Below are 22982 nucleotides of genomic sequence, written 5' to 3' on the forward strand. Positions count from 1 at the left end.
ATGTACATGCTTGTCAAAATATTCAAATATTACCCAAATGTATAGAGCAAAAAGTGCAAGTTTTCTTACATTTTACAGTTATGGTTTTTCTAAAGTAATGTATAATCAATACGGAAAATACACAGAAGCATTTTGTAAAAACAGATTCTCAACTTTTTTTCCTATATATTTACACTTAAAAAAAAGTAGTATCATAAAATGGCCCCGTACATGGATGTGTAGTACTTTTATCGCCGTTTTTCAGATAAAAGCATTTGGGCTTAATTTACCCAAGGCACACAGCCTACAAGTGACCTGGCTGGGATTTGAACCCAGATTTGTGTGATTTCAAAGCCCATATCCCCGACAACCAGCCGAACTGTTGCCCTTTGCATGTCAACAAACAGATGTACCGCATTTTTAAAGGCTGCAGCGAATTGTCTGATATAAAAATTGCCACAAATTAAAACCACAATGAGATGCCACTTCACACCTGTCAGAAGGGCTGTCATCAAAAAGACAACAAATAACAAGTGTTGGCAGGGGTGTGGAGAAAAGGGTCCCCCGTGTGCTGTTGGTGGGAATGTAAATTGGTACAGCCATTACGGAAAACACTATAGAGGTTCCTCAAAATATTATAAATAGAGCTACCATATGATCCAGCAATCGCACTTCTAGATATTTATCCAAAGGAATTGAAATCACAATCTCAAAGAGAGATCTGCACTCCCATGTTCACTGCAACCTTATTCACAATAGCCAAGATATGGAAACACCCTGAATGTCCATTGAAAGGTGAATGGAAAAAAAAAAAAAAAAAAAAAAAAAAAAAATCGGGCTTCCCTGGTGGCGCAGTGGTTGAGAGTCTGCCTGCCGATGCAGGGGACACAAGTTCGTGTTTAGTAAATATATTTATTCCAAGGGATCACTTGGAATTGCTTCATTGAGCTTCTTTTACTGTGCTTAGAATTAGTGGTAATGATTTGCTCAGGTAGGTTCCAGGAGCAATGTAAAGACTATCACCCTCAGTTAGCTATTTTCCAACTCATGTACTTAATGAATTTTTTTTAAAAAGCAGACTCTTTTTTAACTCCCAGTGTGAATAGGAATAGTTTTGTATGGAGAGTCCCAGGGATTAATAAACAAGTATAATTCAATAATCAAATCTTTTATAAAAGAATACCTATGCCTACACGCTGCTTGAAATATTTGAGTTCCAATTCATTATATAGTTGACCCTTTAACAACATGGTGGTTAGGAGTGCTGACCCTGTGCACGATCCAAAGTCCGCACATAATTTATAGTCTCCTCTACACATCCTCAATTCCTCTGCATCTGTGGATTCCACCAACATGAACTCTGTAGGGCTATAATATTTACTATTGAAAAATATCTGCATATAAGTGTACCTGCAAAGTTCAAACCCATTTATTCAAGGTTCAGCTGTATATAGTAACACTCTTCAAGTCTCCTTTCCTTTCCTCTTTTTTTTTTTTTTTTTTTTTTTTTTTTTTTTAATGGTATGCGGGCCTCTCACTGTTGTGGCCTCTCCTGTTGCGGAGCACAGGCTCCAGACGCACAGGCTCAGCGGACACGGCTCACGGGCCCAGCAGCTCCACGGCACGTGGGATCTTCCCGGACCGGGGCACGAACCCGTGTCCCCTGCATTGGCAGGTGGATTCTCAACCACTGCGCCACCAGGGAAGGCCCTATTAAGTGTTCTTATCACACACACAATAATAATGATAAAGGGGTGCGAGGGAACTTTGGGAGGTGATGGAAATGTTAACGGCCTTGATGATAGTGAGGGTTTCATGGTCATATACTTATCCCCAAACTCATAGAGTTGTATACATTCCATACGTATGGTGTGTCAAATGTCAGTCATAACTCAGTAAAGTAGTTGTAAAAGTAAAATAAAAAGCTCACTTGTTGATAGTTTTTAGATTAACTGAAAGGAATGTGTGAAGTCCTACTGTGTTCTGATGCCAAGTGTTCAAGACAAGACGGCATCTTAGCCACCGCCAGGAAAGGGGCCTCAGTTATCCCACCGAGCCCTGGAGGCTACGTAGCGGTAATGACTCACATTGTGAAATTCGTGTTGGAGAGCGTGGTTCGTGACCACCTGATCCTGACGTTCGGGTAGACACACACATATATGTGTACACACACACACACACACTTTAGAAATCGTGAGTTCCTATCAATACCTCAAATTCCAGTTCACCCCACATAGTTTGTCCTTGCCTCCCCTCATTCTGTATTTGTACCTCAAACTGGACAATTTCCAGAGGGAAAGAGGGTGCTGTTGATAATTACCCTGGTGCAGGAGACCAAACTGAGACGGTCCTAGAGAAATTGGGGTATGTGGTCACCTTAGTTCACTCTTCAAGCCCTGCTTTGGCCATCCACATTCCCCATAACTTTGTTAAAGTCCCTCAGATATTCCTCAGGTTCTGTCTCCTTTTCTTTATTTTTTAAAAATAAATTTACTTATTTATTTTTGGCTGCGTTGGGTCTTCGTTGCTGCGCGCGGGCTTTCTCTAGTTGCGGTGAGCGGGGGCTACTCTTCGTTGCGGTGCGCGGGCTCCTCATTGCGGTGGCTTCTCTTGCCGTGGAGCACGGACTCTAGGCACGCAGGCTTCAGTAGTTGTGGCTCGCGGGCTCTAGAGCGCAGGCTCAGTAGTTGTGGCGCAGGGGCTTAGTTGCTCCGCGGCATGTGGGATCTTCCTGGACCAGGGCTCGAACCCGTGTTCCCTGCATTGACAGGCGGATTCTTAACCACTGCACCACCAGGGAAGTCTTTCCTTCTCTTTAAAATGGGAGTAATATCCTGCCCATTGTAATTCATCTGTGGAGGCACAGGCAAGAAACATGTGCATGGCTCTTTTAAAACTTACCTTTTGCAAAAGTATGCACAAATATTGGGAACTGTCATCCTCTCTCTCTCCTGGACCACTGTTGTAGCCACCCTAGTGGTCTCCCTGCTCTTGTTCCTCCTCCAATCCATTCTCCTGGAGGTTTTTAATAAAACCCTCCAGTGGCTTCTCATTGCTCTTGGAATGTCACTGAATCCCTTTCCATCATCTGCACGACTCTGCACCATGGCCTCTGATCCCCCTCTGGGGCCTCACCCACCATGTGCCCTCTCTCTTCCCTGTGCACCAGCCCCACTGGCCTCCTCTTCCTTCCATGCCAAGGTCTTTTTCACATCAGGATCTTTGCATGACTGCCTCCTCCCCTTCTCCTGGGTCTTATCTTAGCCGTCACTTGCTCAGAAAGGCCCTTCCTGACTCCCTAACAAGTGGTGCATTGGAGTTTGTTTATACTGGTTCAGGAGCGGCAATTGTTCAGTTTTCAAGAATGTTGCAAGCTGTGTGTCAAATATAACCATCATTCAAAATAAAGTTATATAAACTTATGATTAAGTAAGTTGCATTAAAAACAAAGATAATAGGGACTTCCCTGGTGGCTCAGTGGTTAAGAATCTGCCTGCCAATGCAGGGGACACGGGTTCGAACCCTGGTCTGGGAGGATCCCGCATGCTGCAGAGCAACTAAGCCCGTGCGCCACAACTACTAAGCCTGCGCTCTAGAGCCCGCGAGCCACAACTACTGCGCCCATGTGCCACAACTACTGAAGCTCGTGCACCTAGATCCCACGTTCTGCAACAAGAGAAGACACTGCAATGAGAAGCCTGTGCACCGCAATGAAGAGGAGCCCCCGCTCACCGCAACTAGAGAAAGCCCGCACGCAGCAGCGAAGACCCAACGTAGCCAAAACAAACAAACAAAAAACAAAGATAATACTCAAGACTAATTGCTTCCTAATTATTTTACTATATTTTAGTATTGTCTGTGCTCTTGAAGTTACGTGCATCTGTTCTCTCCGTATGGTACAAAACCCATATGATGGTTTTTAATGCTGCACGTCTCTTCTGAAGTCCATGTTCCATGATATCATGTTGGTAGCTTGAAATCAGCCATGGTAGGAGTATTTACACAAAAGAAATGGGCAAATGCTCTAAATCAGGGCATCCCGCCTCCCCAAGAGAGCTGGTTGTTAAACATATTCCAACACACACTGCCCTCACTCCATTCACTTTCAGTGATATCGACTGCTTTATTTCCAGCATAACTCTTGTCACAATATCTTCTTTATTTATTTGGTTGTATGAGATCCGTGAGAGCAGGGCCCTTCTCTATCTTCTACTCCCTGCACCTAGCATAGTAACTGGGATGGGCAGACGCTCAACAAATTATTTGTTTGATGAAGGAACAAAGAGTTACAAGTAATAAAAACTAAAAGCATCCAGGAGACCTGGATCACCAGTGCCTGGTGGAGTCTTCAGGCTTCCTGTAGGAGGGGACATTTCAACCAAAAAATTAGTCTTAATTCAGAAGAAGGGAACTGTTCACAGTCCAAAACCACCTCCAAGATTTCAGGGAAACTTGAGTCCTACTGGGAATCTCAGACTGTTTGAAAAGGTAACTTGGTTTTCAAGGGAGATTTGATTTTTTTACCACCTCTCTCAGGAGGTATTCAATGTGGTAAGCTATAGGATTTTCATCTTCCATTAAAGCACAAATGCCAATAATTAAAAATAGAAATGCTTTTTAAAATACGGCCTTCTTATGCACCTACCGTGACGTCATTTTGTTTTATAGTACATAAAAGCACTTTGTCCATTTCATTTGAAATGTTAAGGAACACTCCAGGGGTTGCTAAATAAGTCATTTAACTTGCTTCTTGCAGGGTTTGTAGCCACGAATGTGGCACTTAATAGATGTTTTGATCAGTGGTTACAAAAGAAAACATGTTAATAGCTGTTTGTGATACATCAGCAGAGTGGAGACATTTTTGCCTTAAAACTATGAAGTTATTCTCAATTGTTTACCCCATGCCCTGCTGTGTGGGAAAACCAGAGGCTTTGGTTGCAGATAGATCCAGATTCAAAGCCTATCTCCAATTTACTGTGTGGCCCTGGGAAATGTACCTAAGCTCTCAGAGGCTCAGTTTTCTCACCTACTGAGGGTGGGAAGTAACAACTATTGTGCAGGATTGTGGGGTTTTGCTGAGATATGTTACCAAGTCCAAGTTTGTACTGCTCATGGCACGACAGGTCAATAAATCAAGAGACAAGCTGTTGGGGTGAGGAATAGCGACTTTATTCGGAAAGTCAGCAGACCGAGAAGAGGGTGGACTCACGTCCCAAAGAACCATCTCGCCTGAGTTAGAATTCTGGCTTCTTTTATACTAAAAGGGGAGGGAATAAAGTCAAGCATTTCCTGGTTCCAGTCAGCTTCTGGAGGGGATGTGTTATTTTCTTCCTTCCTGCAGTCATTCACAGGTGGGCCTGATCAGGATGTTTCCTGTGAGCTAAACCAAGGTATTATTATTATTTTTTTTGGCCAGGCGGCATGTGAGATCTTAGTTCCCCGACCAGGGATCGAACCCGCACCCCCTGCATTGGGAGTGTGGAGTCTTAACCGCTGGACCACCAGGGAAGTCCCTAAACAAAGGTATTTTAGCTTGATGCTCATTACCTGGGAGGCAGAGTTCCCATAGAAGGGCCATTATGTATAATTTAAGCTTATAGGCCACATCCCTTTAATGATTAACTTGTAATAGAATACAAAGTTTCTCCCCTATTACAGAAATTACACTTAAATCTTCCAATCCAGTGCCCAAAGATTCCCTTTTACATTTCCCTCTTCTCTTTAGGGGCATCAGCTCTTGCTGTGTTACTGGTCTTTTGCTGTGTCATTGTCTGGTGACAGGAACTGTGTGTTATAAAAGCATCTTGTTCCTATGCTCCCCAAGGGCCCTGAAAAAGATGGTCAGGCAGAGGAGTTCTGAGTTTTCTCCTGCTGGATAAGTTTGCCCTGGTTCCGCTGGTCCTTTATTCATTTCAACAATTTCTGTTGAGTGCCTGTTCTGGGGACCTGGGCCAGGCTCTGTACCGGGGTCTGGGCTACAGAGGGAACAGGGCACCCAGGTTGGCTCTCAGGCATGTGTCAGCTAGGGTTTCTGGTCGCTGGGCTGCATATCTTCTGTTTCCCCTTCATATCCATCTTCGCCTCTCTCCACCTGTCCTGGAAGGCTGACCGCATCACACACTCCCTCGCTGTTTGGCATCTGGTTGGACTCAGCCACTGGGCCACTGGTGAGAGCTCAGAGGGAGGGAGATGAGTGAGGTTGCGGGTATGAATTCTTCTGGCTGCCTCCCCCGCCCGGATAGAAAGCCACAGCTCTTTCTAAATCGCCTTTCTGTAACTTCTCTCCTCTACTCTTTTAAAAAAAAATCTTTATTGGAGTATAATTGCTTTACAATGGTGTGTTAGTTTCTGCTTTACAACAAAGTGAATCAGTTATACATATACATATGTTCCCATATCTCTTCCCTCTTGCGTCTCCCTCCCTCCCACCCTCCCTATCCCACCCCTCTCGGTGGTCACAAAGCACCGAGCTGATCCCCCTGTGCGGTGCGGCTGCTTCCCACTAGCTCCTCCCCATGTCCTCAAGTCCATGCTCTAGTAGGTCTGTGTCTTTATTTCCATCTTACCCCTAGGCTCTTCATGACATTTTTTTTTTTTCTTAGATTCCATATAACCATTTGATCTTCATCGCCTTTTTGGGTTTAGGGCCTTGAGTTACTGCACCATCCCTTGTGCTTTCCTTACATCTACACTTTTGAATAAAACCTTTTCGAGTAAATCCTATTTGTGTCATCTTAATTTGAAAGGTCCATCTGTTTTCTGCTGGGGGCCTGATTCAGTTGCAAATAATAAACATCCACATTCGCTCTGGTGTGCATTATGAAGGGAGAATTTCAAACATTCAAAGCATTCATTGGGTTTCTGTTCCGTATGAAATGCATGATGGTGTTTCTTGAGGGATGAATTACAGCTAAAGATTTCTCCACGTTGATTACATCCAAAAGGATTTTTTCCAGTATGAAATCTCTGACGTGCCATGAGGTGTGTTTTTTTTTTTTTTTTTTTGAAAAAGGTTTCCTGTGGTGATTATGTTCATAAGGCTTCTCCCCTGTATGAATTCCATGACACTGATGGCATGTGACTTCTGGCTCTAGGATTCCCACTTTGATGGTACTCACAGGGTTTCTCACTCTGGTACAGATTCCTGTTTGGGGTAAGAGATGAGCTATCATTGATTTTTTTTTTTCCTCTCTCAGATTCATTACTTTCAGAGCAGTTTTCTCCACCAGGAATTCCAAAGTGTATGATGAAGTTTGACTTTTGGCCAAAGCTCTCACACAGTGGTTACATTCAGGGTTTTACTCTAACCTGGAAGCTCTGGGGCAGAACCATCTTCCATCTTTGTTACAGTCAGATGACTTCATCCATGTACAATTTCCCTTGTGATCAGCCAAGTCTGGGTTATGGTTAAAATCCATTCTAAGTGCGTCACATTGATGGGAGTTTTATTTCTTGGAGAAGTAAGTGTGGAGGTTAAACCAACATGTTTTCCAGCCTTGTCACCTTGGTCTGGGTTTTCCTGTAAGATAACATCATTCGTGTGAAAAAGCTCACCTGTTTTCCTATTGCCTGTCCATCAGGTCATCATCTTGCCATATTTTTTTTTTTTCTGAAAAAGAATATAATACGCTGTTCTTTGTGAGTCTTTCCACTTTATGAGGGAATAGACATATCTTCACAAATGTTTTGCTGTGGGGCGGCCTCCTTAGTTGCAGCCCACTCTTTCTATTACAGAAATCTCAAGTACAGATCTTCTGTCTCTCAGGTTCTCGGAGGGAACCTGGGGTTAGCACCTTCCTGGCATTTCTCCCTCCTTGGTCCACAGCTTTCCTCCTTGTTCCAACTTACAGATCACATCTGGTTTGCTGTCTTTTACTTATTTATTTATTTGGCCGCACCTCTCGGCTTGTGGGATCTTAGTTCCCCGATCAGGGATCGAACCCACGCCCTTGGCAGTGAAAGTGCAGAGCCCTAACCACTGTACCGCCAGGGAAGTCCCTGATTTGTTTCCGGTCTTGATGCCCTGTGGAGACTAGGATCTGTAAGTCCCCAGCATCCTGTCCCTGTGGTCGGTCATCTGAGCTGTTACCACTGCCCCAGGTAAAATCCTTAGCCCCTTTTAGGAATGTCACTGGTGCCTCCTACTTGGTCCTTTCAAAGTCTTCTTCCCTGGTGGCGCAGTGGTTAAGAATCCGCCTGCCAGTTCAGGGGACACGGGTTCGAGCCCTGGTCCGGGAAGATCCCACATGCCGCGGAGCAACGAAGCCCGTGCGCCACAACTACTGAACCTGTGCTCTAGAGCCCTCGAGCCACAACTGCTGAAACCTGTGCGCCGCAACTACTGAAGCCTGTGCACCTAGAGCCCGTGCTCCGCAACAAGAGAAGCCACCGCAAGAGAATCCCCCGCGCTGCAATGAAGAGTAGCCTCCGCCCGCCGCAACTAGAAAAAGCCTGCGCGCAGCAGCAAGGACCCGATGCAGCCGAAAATAAAGAAATAAATTTATTTAAAAGAAAAAGTCTTGGGAAAAAGAGAAGGTGGATTCTTCTGCAACTTATTTTTTTACGCTTATCTTGCAGATCTTTCTGTGTTAGCTCACATTTCTTATTACTGGATATGGGGTATTTCACAGCATTGTTGTGTCATAGTTTATTCAGGCACTCCCTTGTGGCTCATACTGAGGTATTTCCAAATTTTCACTGCTATGAATAAGCATTGTTGGAATGAATTTTTTCATATGTGTCTCTTTGCACACATGGGTGTTTCTCTAGGGTGGGTACAAGGGTAGCTACACTTACATTATAATAGAGCCAAACAATGCTTCGTCAGTTCACATTCTCATGAACTGAGGGTCCCAGTGACCCTACGCTTGGCAACATTTGATGCCATCCATCTTTTCAATTTTGGCCAGTCTGGTGGGTAGAAGATGGTGTTATGTTGTGCTTAGTTTAGGAGTTAAAAAAATTTTTTTTTAGAAATCTGGTACAAACTTTTCTTCACATGAAATCTAATTTTCAGGAAAGTCAGAGTAGCAATGATTATGAGCCAGGATTTAGGGGTAGGACCCCGGTTCTTATCCTGGGTCCTCCATTCACTCACTGGTGAAATAATCTCTCTGGCCCTCAGTTTTCTTACCTGTCAAATGGCAACACTGATAGTAATTTGCATTACTGAATTGCTGTGAGGATTACATTCATTAATACACAGAAAGCTCTTAGAATGGTGCCCGCCATGTAGCGAGTGCTAGGTAGGTATTAGATATTTTTTCAGCCCAGCAGGTAAAACAGAATTTGTGGAGGGATGGAGGCCCTGATAACCTCACCTTGGTGGTCCCCGGAACGTCTCAGAACTCAGATGAAAAGCCCATGATGAATTTCCACTTTTTTCCTGAGACCGCATGAAGCTGAGCCTACATGAAGGTCATCCACCTGCCTAAGGTCACGTGGCCTGATACTGCCCCATTCAGGATGAGAGCCCAGTCTCCTGTTCCTCCTTCTGCATCCTGTCGCCCTCAACTCAGCCAGGGTTGTATGAGCAGCAATCCCAGGAGAGGAATCCTCACGTCTAAGCAATGAAGAATTTCAGTAAGCGTTTTCAGAGAAAAGCATAAAAATGGGGATTTGCTAACAAAAGCCCAGGGACCCTCAAGAATGCCTCCATACAAGACCACAAGCGGATCCTGAGTTCTTTAAGACCAGGGGTAATCACCATGTGGAACCCCAGCGCCCCAACACTATACCCCACCCCAAAGCTGCCCAGACCTCCAGGGCCCCATGGACCCCTTATCCCTACTCAGCTGCAAATACCCAGGGAACAGACCTTCCAAAGCTTGGCCTCCTAAACCCACTGCTTCTATCTCCTCCCAGTTTCATTCAGACCCACGCCCGGGGTCCTTTCACTCTGCTATGTAGGTTGCCAGGTAAAATAGAGAAAATCCAGTTCAATTTTTAAAGGAATTTATTTATTTATTTATTTTTGGCTGCGTTGGGTCTTCGTTGCTGCGCGCGGGCTTTCTCTAGTTGCGGCGAGCGGGGGCTACTCTTCGTTGTGGTGCGCGGGCTTCTCATTGTGGTGGCTTCTCTTGTTGCGGAGGGCGGACTCTAGGCGCGTGGGCTTCAGCAGTTGTGGCACGCGGGCTCAGTAGCTGTGGCTCGCGGGCTCTAGCGCAGGCTCAGTACTTGTGGCGCACGGGCTTAGTTGCTCCGCGGCACGCGGGATCTTCCCGGACCAGGGCTCAAACCCGTGTTCCCTGCATTGGCAGGTGGTTTCTTAACCACTGCGCCACCAGGGAAGTCCCTCCAGTTCAATTTTAACTTCAGATGAACAACTTATAACTTTTCAATGTAAGTCTCTCCCCAATATTGAAAGAGATATATTTATAAGAAAAATTATTCATCCTTTGTCTTGCAGCCCTGCATAGGGAATGAGTGAAATGTATTATTTGCCAAATCTGGCAACCCTACCACCACAGCTATCTTATTTCCACGGACCCTTTCTCTGTCTTCCCTGCTCCTGGGTCTTTGTGGGATCCTGAGCCCATACGCACGGCAGGTCTTTATAACTAAAATCCCAGGGAGAAGCAGTTGTGTTATCAACTTTTTTTCTTCCAGAAAAGTCTAGAGCTTCTTATGCAATTGGTCCTCCTTCCCCCAAGCTCTGCATTGCAGGGGTCGGGGCCCCTTGCTAGGTCCAAAGAAACCTACACTTCTTTGTTTTCTCCTGAGCCAGTGACACCTCCTTGCCTCCGTTGGTGTAACTCAGGGGAACTTTAAAGAACAAAGAGTGTTTGTAACTTTCTATCTATCTAGAGAACCATTGACAGCGTCTCTTGCTGAAAAGAAGTGTTCACATATGCTCTCTCTGTGCCTGGGGAAAGTACCTGTTTGTACTAATAATTACAATGTCTAAATAAGCACCTACATTTATGCCAGGCTGTGAAGTCAGGGATATTCACTGACAGCTTACTGTCTGCCAGGTACCATTCCAAGTGCTTTCAATGTACTAACTATTTAATTTAATGCTTATTTCATTCCCTTCACACCCTTGGAAGGAGAAGCTAGTTACTATCCCCCTTTTACAGATAAGAAAAGGGAAGCACAGAGTAGGTAAGCAACCATTACCAAAGACAGGCAACTAGTGAATGGCCAAGCTCTCAATGACACAAGTTCTAAGGATCAACTGCTGATTGAAAACTGCTCTAGGAAGTACATACACATCATCCTTTGTAAAGAACTTGTGTTACAGAATTTGATTATGGTGGGTTTAGATCTTGAGTCTGCTGCCCACTGACTGGGCGTCATCCAAACATCACCCAGGATGGATGCGGTAAGCGTCATTGCTTGTTGGAAACTGACCCTGTGCCAGTCACTGTACTAAACATATTTATACAGATCTGAAACGATGACATCCTTTCCTCCTTAAATTTTATTTAATCTTCAAAACAGCGTAGAAATCATCCTCATTTCATGAATGCTGACAGTGAGGCCTAGCCAGAGTCACGCAGCTGGAAAGTGGCAAAGCCAAGGTGAGCACCCAGGTCTGAGCCGGGAGCCTGAGATGTTTCCAGCACATCACAATAATGCGATTTGTTAAGATGGGGCTGGGAAAAAAATATCTCAGTCGTCTCATAATAAAAAATAAGCTGTTAAGGATTTGAAAGTTTAAACCATTTTTAAAAGGAAAAGCTAGCATTTGTTTAAAAAAGAAAATTACCGATCCTCAAAGTCTAAAATGTTTGCCTAATATCCAAGAACAATTTTAATAAGACGGACACACCTCCTTAATGGATAAATCGAAACTTCGGAAAAGAAAAAGACCAGAGTCTGCCTGACTGTACATTTCTGTGACTGGATAATGATTAGATGTTCAGTACACCAAAAAAATTAATTAATTAAATTAAATGGGACAAGGCGTGATTATTGCTGCCTGGGGAAAAAATTCAGGTAATTATACATTCTCCACCCAAACAAAAGGTCAGGCTGTCCTACCCGGTGAAACTGTCACACAAGCCATTAGCCATTAAGCCAGAGGAGTTCTGCCTTCAGTGTTTTGATCCATTTCAAAAGCTGCTCTGCGTGCCCACTGCCTTCCTCTGCCACGTCCTGTCCACGCTGTGCAGGGAACAGACCCTAGGAGGATACAGACCAATGGAGCAGATGAGTCCTTGATGAGCAGCGATGCTGTGAGACACGTGGTCCCTTTGTCATTGGGAATCTGCAGCTTCTTCCTCATGTTAGGTGCCCAAGGAGTTGCCCGAAGCAAAACTTTCCACCTGAAAGAGTTTGGAGATGTGGCTGTAAGTGGGGCTGGTCCTCCCTCCCTGGCACCAATAAAGGTGTAGGTACCGGAGCATTTTCCAGGGGTGGTCTGGACTCCTGCTCATCCAGGTAGCTGGGTCATTGAGCAGCGTGTCTGGGACAGCATGCGTAGCATCTCATTTACTTGTCTATTCTTTTGCAGGTTTCCCTTTTTATTTTTATGTATTTTTTAAAAAATTCATTTATTTATTTTTAATTTTGGCTGCATTGGGTCTTCGTTGCTGCGTGCAGGCTTTCTCTAGTTGCGGCGAGTGGGGGCTCCTCTTGTCGCCGGGCACGGGCTCTAGGCGCGCGGGCTCAGTAGTTGTGGCACGCGGGTTCAGTAGCTGTGGCTCGTGGGCCGTAGAGCGCAGGCTCCGTAGCTGTGGCGCCTGGGCTCAGCTGCTCCGCGGCATGTGGGATCTTCCCGGCTTAGGGCTCGAACCCGCGTCCCCTGCATCGGCAGGCGGATTCTTAACCACTGTGCCACCAGGGAAGTCCTGCAGTTTTCCCTTTTAAAACAATTTTATTTAGATATAACTTACATACCCTAAAATTCATCCATGTTAAGTGTACAGTCACTGATTTTTAGTAATTTTGCTGAGTTGTGCAGTGAGCTGTCTTTACTCCTGACACTTCTGACACCAAATAAGTGGGTTTTCTCCCCACGCAGACCAGTTCTCCCACTCTCCGGACACCAACAGGGTGTCCTACAGTTCAGTTCCGTTGTGACACTAACTCCCTGGAGTCCGTGCAGACCTCACAGACGCCAGGGCTCAGTCCCACGAGACTGTCCTCATGTCAGACGTCCAGTCACAAGTCCCAGGTTGTTACCTGTACTTCTAACTGACGAGCTATAAACTGGGGCTTCCTGCGATATCCGCCTCAGGTGTGATAATTCACTAGAGGGACTCACAGAACTCAGCAAAAGTACTCTTACTGGTTTATCGGAAAGGGTACAACTCAGGAGAAGCCACGTGGAAGAGGTTTGGGGCAAGGTACGTGGGAGGGATACCGAGCCTCCGTGCCTTCTCTGGTAGCATCACCCGCCCAGCACCTTGGTGTGTCCCAGCCGGAAAGCTCCCTGGGCCCTGTCGTTCAGGGCTGTTTCTGGAGGTTCCAGTTAGGTAGTTGTGATTGAGTAAATCACTTGCCACAGGGGATGTAACTCACTCCTTAGCCCCTTTCTTCTCCCTGAAGGTCGGGGGTTGGCGCCGAAAGTTCCAACCTTCTAGTCACGTCTTGGTCTCTTTGGCCGCCAGCCCTGAAGCCGTCTAGGGGCCCCCAGCGTGAGTCATCCATTAACATACAATGACCACACTTATCAACCCAGAGACTCCAAGGGTTTTAGGAGTCGTGTGCCAAGAACCAGGGACAGAGACCAAACATTGATTTCTTATTACAGCATATCCAGTAACACCACAGTCCAGTTTTAGGGTATTTCTGTCACCCCAATCAGCTCTCTTGTGCCTGTTTACAGTTAATACGCATTCCTAGCCCCAGCTCCAGGCAACCACTAATCTACTTTCTGCCTCTATGAATTTGCCTTTTCTAGATATTTTGTATTGATGCGGTAATACAAAATCTAGTCTTTTGTGTCTGGCTTCTTTCCCTTAGCATCACATTTTTGAGGTCATCCATGTTATAAACGTAGTTCATCCCTTTTTATGGCTAATATTTCATTGTATGGATGTGCCACATTTTGTTTATCCCTTGGTCACTGGATGGACACTTGGGCTTTTCCATTTTTGGCTATACCGGATAATGTTGCTAGAACATTTACACGAATAACCTATTTATTTTTTTCAGATTCTTTTTCCCATACCGGTTATTACAGAGTATTGAGTAGGGTAACTTACTTATTTTTAATGATGATCTGTGTCCATGAGTTGGGGTGGAAGAGGACAGTTTCCAAATGCAAGTGATATTTGAGGAAGTGATCCACTGATTTTTACTTCACACGACTGTTTTAAAAGTTAAGATGCTGTTGACGTATATTTCTGTCTGATTCATAACGCGCACCCACGTGATTTGTTTTGAGGAGTACCATGGCCCAGAAAATTCAAAGCTGCCCTCTGGTGGTATTGTGAAACCAAGGACAAGACTAGGGATGAGAAACAAACAATTTAGCAGACCAGCTTATGTAAGCCCTCGAGTGTTGGAAACAAGGGACAAGAAAAGCAAACCGTAGGATGACCCAATTCAAAATGAAGTCTCTCTTCTAGCATGTATATTTGTGTTTTTACATAGGCTCTTTTAAGGGTAATTCAGAAGTTTAGAATGAGTGTGCTAAGAGTTACTTAGAAATTATCAGTTATATCTTAAGGGAAGGAGAAGAATCCAGGAAGCCATCAGGAAGGAGTGGATTATGCAAATCAAGGCTACAAAATATTTGGAGCAGGGCTGGAGGGTGAGGGGGGGGGTGGGTAGTGCACGATTTTGGAAACAGTACCCAAGTGTCTTGTGTGGGACCTCCTCCCCACCTCTCACCGCCCGCAGAGCTGACGCCCCTGCCCCAGCTCCTAGCTGGGAGTTTTATCCAGGACTGAGTGAATGCACCGGCCAAAGTGACTGGCTTAGAGATGGGCATATGATTTAATTTTGTTGGCCTGAAGTTTTTCTTCTTTTTTTTGGGTGGTGGGAGATTGTTGGGACAGAGAAGCTGGTTTTATACTGGAGTTGGAGAGCTGATAGAAGTCTTGTGCTGTTGGGTACAGCATGTGAAAAAGAGCTGCCCAAGAAGGAAGCCAAAGGAGGGGAAATTAGTCTCAAGGGACAGAGATTTCTGATGGCATTACTTCAGTACCTGGATGTAGCAGGGCCCGAATAAATTCCTTCCTCCTTTTTTTTTTTTTTTAAACCAGGTCACGGGAGAGCCCGTCTCCCTGAGCTTGGAGTCCTTCCCTCGTCTTAGTCTCAGCCCCTCTTTGCTCCTCTCCCTCCCACCAGCCTCCCCTCTTGCTCCGCCCCCACCCCACCCCCCATTGGCCTCTGCGTTTGTCAGGATGCTGTTGCTTACACGTGCAGTAGCTCAGTAACAGAGTGTCCAGGCTTAGGACTAGCTTCAGGCGTAGCTGGGGGCAGGCATCAAAGGAGAACAGCAGGAATCCTGTCTCTTTCATCCGCCTGCTTTTTTGATGCTGGCTTCCTCCTCGGATGCTCCTTCCGCAGCCCCAGGCAACTTGGTACCCAGAGGTCCAGGGGAAGGAGGGCCTTTCTTTCTCAATAGTTCAAGTACTGAGAGTCTCCTTGGGCTGCCTTGGGTCGCAGATGTGGTTGCTGTGCCCAAGACGTGGAGGACTCATGAGCCGGGCACCACCCTCGGGGCTGGTATTGAGGGGGCCCCGTGTCACCTGATCCGCAGTCCTGAGGCAGCAGTCACCTGTGACCGCCATGGACAGGGGGAAAGGTTGAGACCCTCCCGGCAAGTCCAGCTCTGCCAGTTGCAGAGATGTGTGACTGAAGCCCATAGGCAGTGACAGTCTTGCTCACGGCCACACCAGCCTTGAACCACTCCTCGACCCGGGCTCTCCTGAATTTCAGCTCAGTTTCCTCTGTTGACTCCCCAGTGTTTACAGCGGGAGGCACACTGTTTTCTTGCCTGATAAACAGCATCCTTCAGAGCACCTCCTGTGGCATTCGCCCTAAAGGACCATCTGTGGCATTGCTCTTGTGTTCCCTCTGATGGTGAGTGGGATATGCCACCTCTTCACAATCCAGCACATGTCACAGCATAAACGGAATAAACGCAGGGAAGGATTTTTTTTTTCCTCCTACAGTTAGAAACAAAGAAGGAACCTTTCTTTCTTCTTTGTTTCTCAGGATTGTACGCGTATTTATTTTTCAGGTCACACCTGTGCTCTGTGACATTCGGGGAGATGAGTCAATTATTCACTTATTTCATGGGACATAACATTTTTTTGGCTTGGGCAACTCACATCATTAGCTGCTTTCCACTACCACTCAACTCCTGGCTCTGGGGGTACACGTGCTTTCTGTGTCGCCTGATGAAAAAATGGCAAAAAGGAGAATTTGTAAGAACGTTTCTGTATATTTATTATACTTCCATTAAAAAGTACACAAAGTTCTCTGTGGGGGTTGAGAGCTGCTGAAGCCCGTTCAAGCCTGGAGAGCGTCGCTACGGCCACGCGCTGCGTCACGCAGTGGGGCTGTGGGCAACGCGTGGACCGTGGAGGCTGACTGTGGCTTAGTCCCGGGTCTGTTCCTCGAGTTCTGAGGAGCCTGGGTCTGGATGATTGGCCTCCTCCATGATCCTAGGTTTCCTTTTCTACGGGACAAGACATTAATAGTGCTTACCTCATAGGGTTTTCATGAGAATTCAACGAGTTAACATATCGAAGTGCTTAGTCCAATGTCTGGCACATAATATCAATAATACTAGGTAACGCATTTTATTATTATTATCTTTTACTGATTTGGCTCTCAAATAAGCGTCTTTACGTGAGAAAGGTTGAGTTCTTCATTTGAAGGGTTTACTTTTATTCTGTGCTTTGTTGTCTGTTTCTTCCCAGTTTCTGGGTTTATGTTGGTTCCTGGATGGCCCAACATCGAGTGCAGGTGCTTGACATCCTGACAGGAAATGGTGATGGGAGAGATTGAAGCCCCGGGGGTACTGGTTTTTGTTATTTTAAAGAAATCAGCGGTGCTTGTCAGTTTAGGTGGTTCTGCAGGTTTGGTGTGCACGGTAGTCACGTGTGGACTGTTGAAAATCTCAGATGCCTGACATTACCCCTGATCAGCTGGATCACAGGGTCCAGAGAGCAGGCTGGCCTCTCAAACTGCACATTTGTTACTGATAGTCACCAAATTTGAGGATCACTGGTGTGTTATATTCTTTTTGGTTAGACTTGAACTCACCTTTAAGTGTGTTCATGAAGTCACTTATTCATTCAACATATATATATATATATATATATATATATTTTTTTTTTTTTTTTTTTTTTTTTTTTTTGTGGTACGCGGGCCTCTCACCGCTGTGGCCTCTCCCGCTGCGGAGCACAGGCTCCGGACGCGCAGGCTCAGCGGCCACGGCTCACGGGTCCGTGTGTTATATTCTTTTTGGTTAGATTGAACTCACCTTTAAGTGTGTTCATGAAGTCACTTATTCATTCAACATATATATATATATATTTTTTTTTTTTTGTGGTACGCGGGCCTCTCACCGCTGTGGCCTCTCCCGCTGCGGAGCACAGGCTCCGGACGCGCAGGCTCAGCGGCCACGGCTCACGGGCCCAGCCGCTCCGCGGCACGTGGGATCCTCCCGGACCGGGGCACGAACCCGCGTCCCCCGCATCGGCAGGCGGACTCTCAACCACTGCGCCACCAGGGAAGCCCTGATTTAGATCTTTAAATGACTGCACTGACTGCTGTGTAGAGAATGGATTTTAGTGGAAGTGAGGGTGGGTAAACGTTTTCAGCCAAGGAGGCTGGAGTCGTTGTAGCCCCCAGCCCCACAGAAAAACATCACAATTAAGCTCAAAAGTTCAACTGAAATAAGGACAACAGGCAATGATTTCTAGGGGTGCAGGAAGACAACCACTGCAGTGATTCTGCCTTGGCCTTGGCGGGGGGTGAAAGTGAACATAACTTAACAAATGAATGAAAATCATAATGTGCTTTTATTTCCAAAAATTAAGCATTTTTGAACCTAACCATCCCCCTGCTTAAAATGCACAGTGGGTTCCCACGTGAAGATCTGGGAAAGTGGTCATGGAGGAGACAATGACAGCCTAATGTCCAGGGCTGTTCACCCCAGGAATGGATGCACTGCCAGGGCCACCCACAGACTTTGGAAAAGTATAGCAAGTAAAAGAATGAATTGTCTTCTTGGTTTTTACGACAGCTCGATGGACACTGTGTTTTGAACACGTGGACTCGTGGTTGTAGAAATATGCATTAAGGCCTCGCTTCATAGTGATACATGCCTCTGAGGGGACGGGGCCATGGCTCAACTATGCTGTCTCCAGGAGAAGTGCTAGGGTGTCCGGGTTGTGCTTGGGAGTGGCGGGCAGGCAGCCCAAGTTTGAATCTCCGCTTCTCCACTCGTAGCTGAGTTTCCATAGACTCCTTAACCTCCCTGAGTTTCAGATGCCGTATCTGTAAATCAGGAGGATCCTAGTGTTTGCCTGAAGGGGTTATTGCAGGGGTCAAAGAAGCAAGCGCTTGTAAGGTACTTAGCGCAGCTCCTGGCATGGGGTCAGCACTGCACACAGATGTGTAGTTTGGGCTGTGCGTTATGCTCATTTGAAAGTCCTCTGTGTCCTTGCTGTTTAAAAGGTGGTCTCCAGACCAATAGCCACATCCCCTGGGAGCTTGTCGGAGTCAGAAACGCAGACTCTTGGGCTCCACTCCTGACCTGCTGAATTAGCTTTTGCACCTGAACAAGATCCCGGGTGATTCCAACAGGCGTTCCTGTTCAGAAGCACTGCTCTCAGCTAAAATGTACGTAGGAAGGACAGCTGGATCAGTTTTGATTATGGAAAGCTGTTGGCAGCATCGTGTTGGTGCAAAAAGGCATTGGCACCAGGGCACAAGGTATACAGTGACCCCACCTTAGCTGGGCACTCTTGGGCAATCGCATAACCCCTCTGGGACCAAGCTTCTGTATCTGTAAAGTGACTCACCTATTTTAGAGGTTCGTTGACAGGATAAATGAAATAATGTGAAAGCTGACATAAAAGAGTGAAAAATACGTTATTTTTATCTTGTTTACATAGAAAAGGGACATCGTAATTCCTCTAGCTGTTAATACAATTTTCAAAGAATTCGATTCCCCATTTTCCACATTAACTTGCCTTGTGGCAGTGGACAAGACCTCTTATTTGGTGTCTCGATTATAATAATGGAGTGACAGTGACCCAGGAATTTCAGCCTGGTATTTTCGTAAACTAAATGGGAGAGTTCTGTAGTTTGGCTAAAAGGCATTGCCCTAGAAAAGACCAGCAGTGTGGTCAACGGGGATGTTTATGCCATTTACAGAATAGTCACAGAATTGCAGTGTCACGTACGATGGCCACGAGCGGAAGTCACCAGGATGCTTCCAGGTGGTGTGGTTCAATGTGACACATGTTTATCAGCCACAAAAGCCTTTTATTATTTCCAAACATCACAATCAAAGCAAGAAACAAGTAATATTGTTCACATTAGCTCAGATCGAGTACAAGAAACCCCAATATATTCCAGCACAAGAAAAATACACAGTTGTATACCAAAGACACAGCATAGTATAAGAATTCATGGCTGGGGCGGGGGGGAACGTGAGGACAGCCGGAAAACACAGCTTGAGGTCCTCTGTGGTGGAAAGGGGTCTGATGGATGCACGTAGCACACAACCATGGACAGCGCTCATCAGCGAATCTTGCCCTGTGTTCACAGGAGTGAATCACTTTACTTGATACGGTATAGACCTTGATAACAGGGTCACCCAACTTTAACACCATGTCGCGCAAAAGGAGCAGTGACCCAGAAGCCATTCTCCTTAATAGATCACATCGCATAGATAAAATGTGATAGAGGCACAGTTCTTAAGAGCAAAACAGTTTCCAAGAAAGCCACAGGAAGCTCACAGACTCTAACTCTCCTAAACAACTGTCAAGCAATTTCACAGGTATGTTCTGATTTTCCAAAGCACTTTATCTCTCTTTCATTATTTTGAAAACTGCCCTATGTTGAATGTATAAAAACCCAACAAGAACAACAATAACAACAAAAATAGAAGTGGGTTACATCCCCCTGCCGTTTGCAGGGGGTGGAGGCTGGTGTGGGGTATGGTCAAGAAGAGGGGCAAACAGCATAGCATTACTTCTTCCACAAAGTTTGTTGTTTTTAGGAAATTGTTTTACCTTAAATAGAGTAGTAGACTAGAAACCCAGTCTCGTATGAACTGAGAGCAAAGCCATCCAAGCAGCTGGCAGCCGGAGGTTGGCAGCCGTAACAGGTTTGCTTGGGAGAGATTCAAACCACGCTTACTGTTACTGCGAATCCTTCAGTCTGACCTGAAGCAAGAGGGCATGGGTGAGAAGCAGGGTGCAGGCAGGCGTCACAGACCCTGGGTGCGTGAAGATGAATGCAGAAAGCGCCCGGAGCAGCCTCCACGGATTTCCCCCAGTGACTATTTGGGAAATCAGAGTTTGTGACTTAACCCACGTTGGCATCCTTTCAGAGAGCCTGTTGTAGACCATTTTCTCCCTTCAAAAGGCTTTCTGCAAGCTTAACAACAAAAGACACACTGGGACTCCCCTGGTGGTCCAGTGGCTAAGACTCCACGCTCCCCGTGCCGGGGGCCCGGGTTCGATCCCCGGTCAGGGAACTGGATCCCCCGTGCCTCAATGAAGAGTTTGCATGCTGCAACAGAGATCCTGCCTGCCGCAGCTAGGACCTGGCGCGGCCAGAAAAACGCCCCCCAAACCCCCCAAACAACAACAACAACAAAAAGACACAAGCGACCATGACTGTTAACACATCTTCATGTCTTTTAAGTATTTTTTCCCCCTTCTTTTTGAACACTTTGGCCGGATGGAGGCTCAAAAGTGGTCAGACCGATAACCCTTCCTTCCTGTGGTCCCGCATCCTCTCCAGCGTTCGTGCCATTGCAGCTGCAGAGCATCTCTTTGAAGGTGTTGCGCAGCTCCAGGCTGCGGAGGGCGTAGATCAGGGGGTCGATGGTGGAGTTGCAGACGATGAGGACCAGGTAGGTGTTGAAGTGGGCGGTGTAGCAGACGCGGTAGGGGTTGGTGGGGCAGGGGACGATGAGGACGAGGTGGAGAAAGAAGGGGGCCCAGCAGAAGATGAACACCCCCGGCAGGACGGGGGTGGTGGCGGCCCCCCTCATGCTCGAGCGCTGCTGCGGCGCCACCCCGACGGCGGGGGGCAGTGCCGCGATGCGCTTGACGTGCGGCCGGCAAAGAGGAACATGGGCGCGTGGAGGGTGCCCGTGAGCAGCAGAGTGCTGAGGAACATGGTGCCGAGACACACGATGAGCATCTTGCTCTCAGAGAAGACGACGAACGCCACGCCGCAGACGCCACAGCACAGCCAGATGGCCGCGATCAGGCCCAGCGCCCTCCTCACCGTCGTGATGCTGTGGTAGCGGAGCGCGTAGAAGATGCTGACATACCTGTCCACGGCGATGGCCAGGAGGTTGCAGATGGAGGCCACCAGGGAGATGCAGATCATGGAGTCGAAGACGCTGTCCATGTGCTGGAGGAGCTGGTCCTCGAAGGTCAGGGAGTCGCTGTCGACGACGGCGATCATGGCGGTCTCCAGGGCGTTGGACACGCTCACCAGCATGTCGGCCACGGCCAGGCTGCGGAGGAAGAGGTACATGGGCGAGTGCAGGTTGCCGTTCCTGAGCACGGCCAGGATGACCAGGATGTTCTCCATCAGGCAGATGACGCCCAGAGCCAAGAAGACCTCCGGCTTGACGAAAACCTGCTCGCAGAAGCTCTTGCTGCTCTGGTTGCCGAAGGAAAGGTGCCCTGAGCCATTAGGCAGCGTTGGTCGAGCAGAGAGCAGGCGGCACGAAGCGTTCATTGCCGACAGACGGCTGATCGGAGCCGGGGCTCCGGCAGGGTCCAGAGGCTGCGGCTCCTGCTGCAGATTACAGGAAAGGAAAGAAATCCCCCTCCAGATCCTTGTGTTGGATGCTCGTCCAGTCTAGACTTAGATTTCGTTCTTCCGCAGAATAAAAGGATGAAGGGAGGGAGAGGGAGAGAGAGAGAGAGAGAGAGAGAGAGAGAGAAAGTCAGCTTGGAGACGTACAGAGAACTTTCCTCTGCTTCTCCAGGACAAACGGTTTTATAGACACTCTGTCTTACCTCCCTCCCTTCTTACCTTCCTTCCTTCTCTCTCCCTCTTAGCCCCTCTCACATCGCCACCTGGGAATAAAAAACCAGACACTGGCTGCTACAGTTATGGCGGTTTTCATAGCAAGACAGAGGATGTGGTACCTGTTGTTAGGAGTGAGGGGTGAGCACTCAGTTTTTATACATTGGCTGGAGGCAAGCGATTCCTACTTAATCTTCAGCGCAGCGAAATGACCACGGAGCATCGGGCGCCTCTCTGACTGACAGCGGTACGGCTCCAGGGCTCGGAGAGAGATTAAAAAGCAGCCTGGTGCCCTCTGCAGGCCAGCCTGCTTATCTGTTCGCTGGCTTGGCTGAGCAGTGTTTATTTGTCATGGAAATGGCCACAGCCATCCTTTCATCCATTTATTTGTTCATTCAGTTTTTCTGGTGGGGGGGAGGTGGGTAGCAAACATTTATTAAGCACCTACCACGTGTCAGGTTTCTGCCCAGTGTGGGAAGTTCAGTGGTGAGCAAGACAGACACGCTGTCCCTATTTCCCCCAAACTCAGAGTCTGGGGTGGGGGACGAGAAATCAGGCAATGATATTACAGTGTGATGAATGCTTGAATCGGGGAATGCCAGGGGGCTGCGGGAGCCTGGAGGCGGCCCCCTGACCTGGATGGCCAAAGGAAATTCCTGGAGGAAGGAGTATCTAAGCTTTGAGGTCAAGGAATTAGAGGCGATACTCGGTGGTTAGTGGGGACTGGGGTCGAGGAGGTAGAAGAGGATTCTGGGAAGAGGTAATAATATGCCTACAGCCTGGAGGCTACAAGCAGCGGCTCTGCACCCTGGCCGTGGGAATCATCTGTAGAATGTGGGCGCGGGGGTTGCACTTGACCTCCT

General features: G+C 47.1%; 1 protein-coding gene across 1 annotated transcript; it reads right to left on the reverse strand.

The window, feature by feature from the left end:
- Positions 1–15503: 15503 nt before the first annotated feature.
- MC3R (melanocortin 3 receptor) lies at positions 15504–21934 on the reverse strand. The gene is given in 3 exon segments (XM_024128631.2): positions 15504–15655; positions 20833–21195; positions 21198–21934. Coding segments are annotated over 3 exon segments (1143 nt in total). The 5' UTR covers positions 21826–21934.
- Positions 21935–22982: the final 1048 nt, after the last annotated feature.

The sequence above is a fragment of the Physeter macrocephalus genome, chromosome 14, assembly GCF_002837175.3.
Source record: "Physeter macrocephalus isolate SW-GA chromosome 14, ASM283717v5, whole genome shotgun sequence".
NCBI classification, from domain to species: Eukaryota; Metazoa; Chordata; class Mammalia; order Artiodactyla; family Physeteridae; genus Physeter; species Physeter macrocephalus.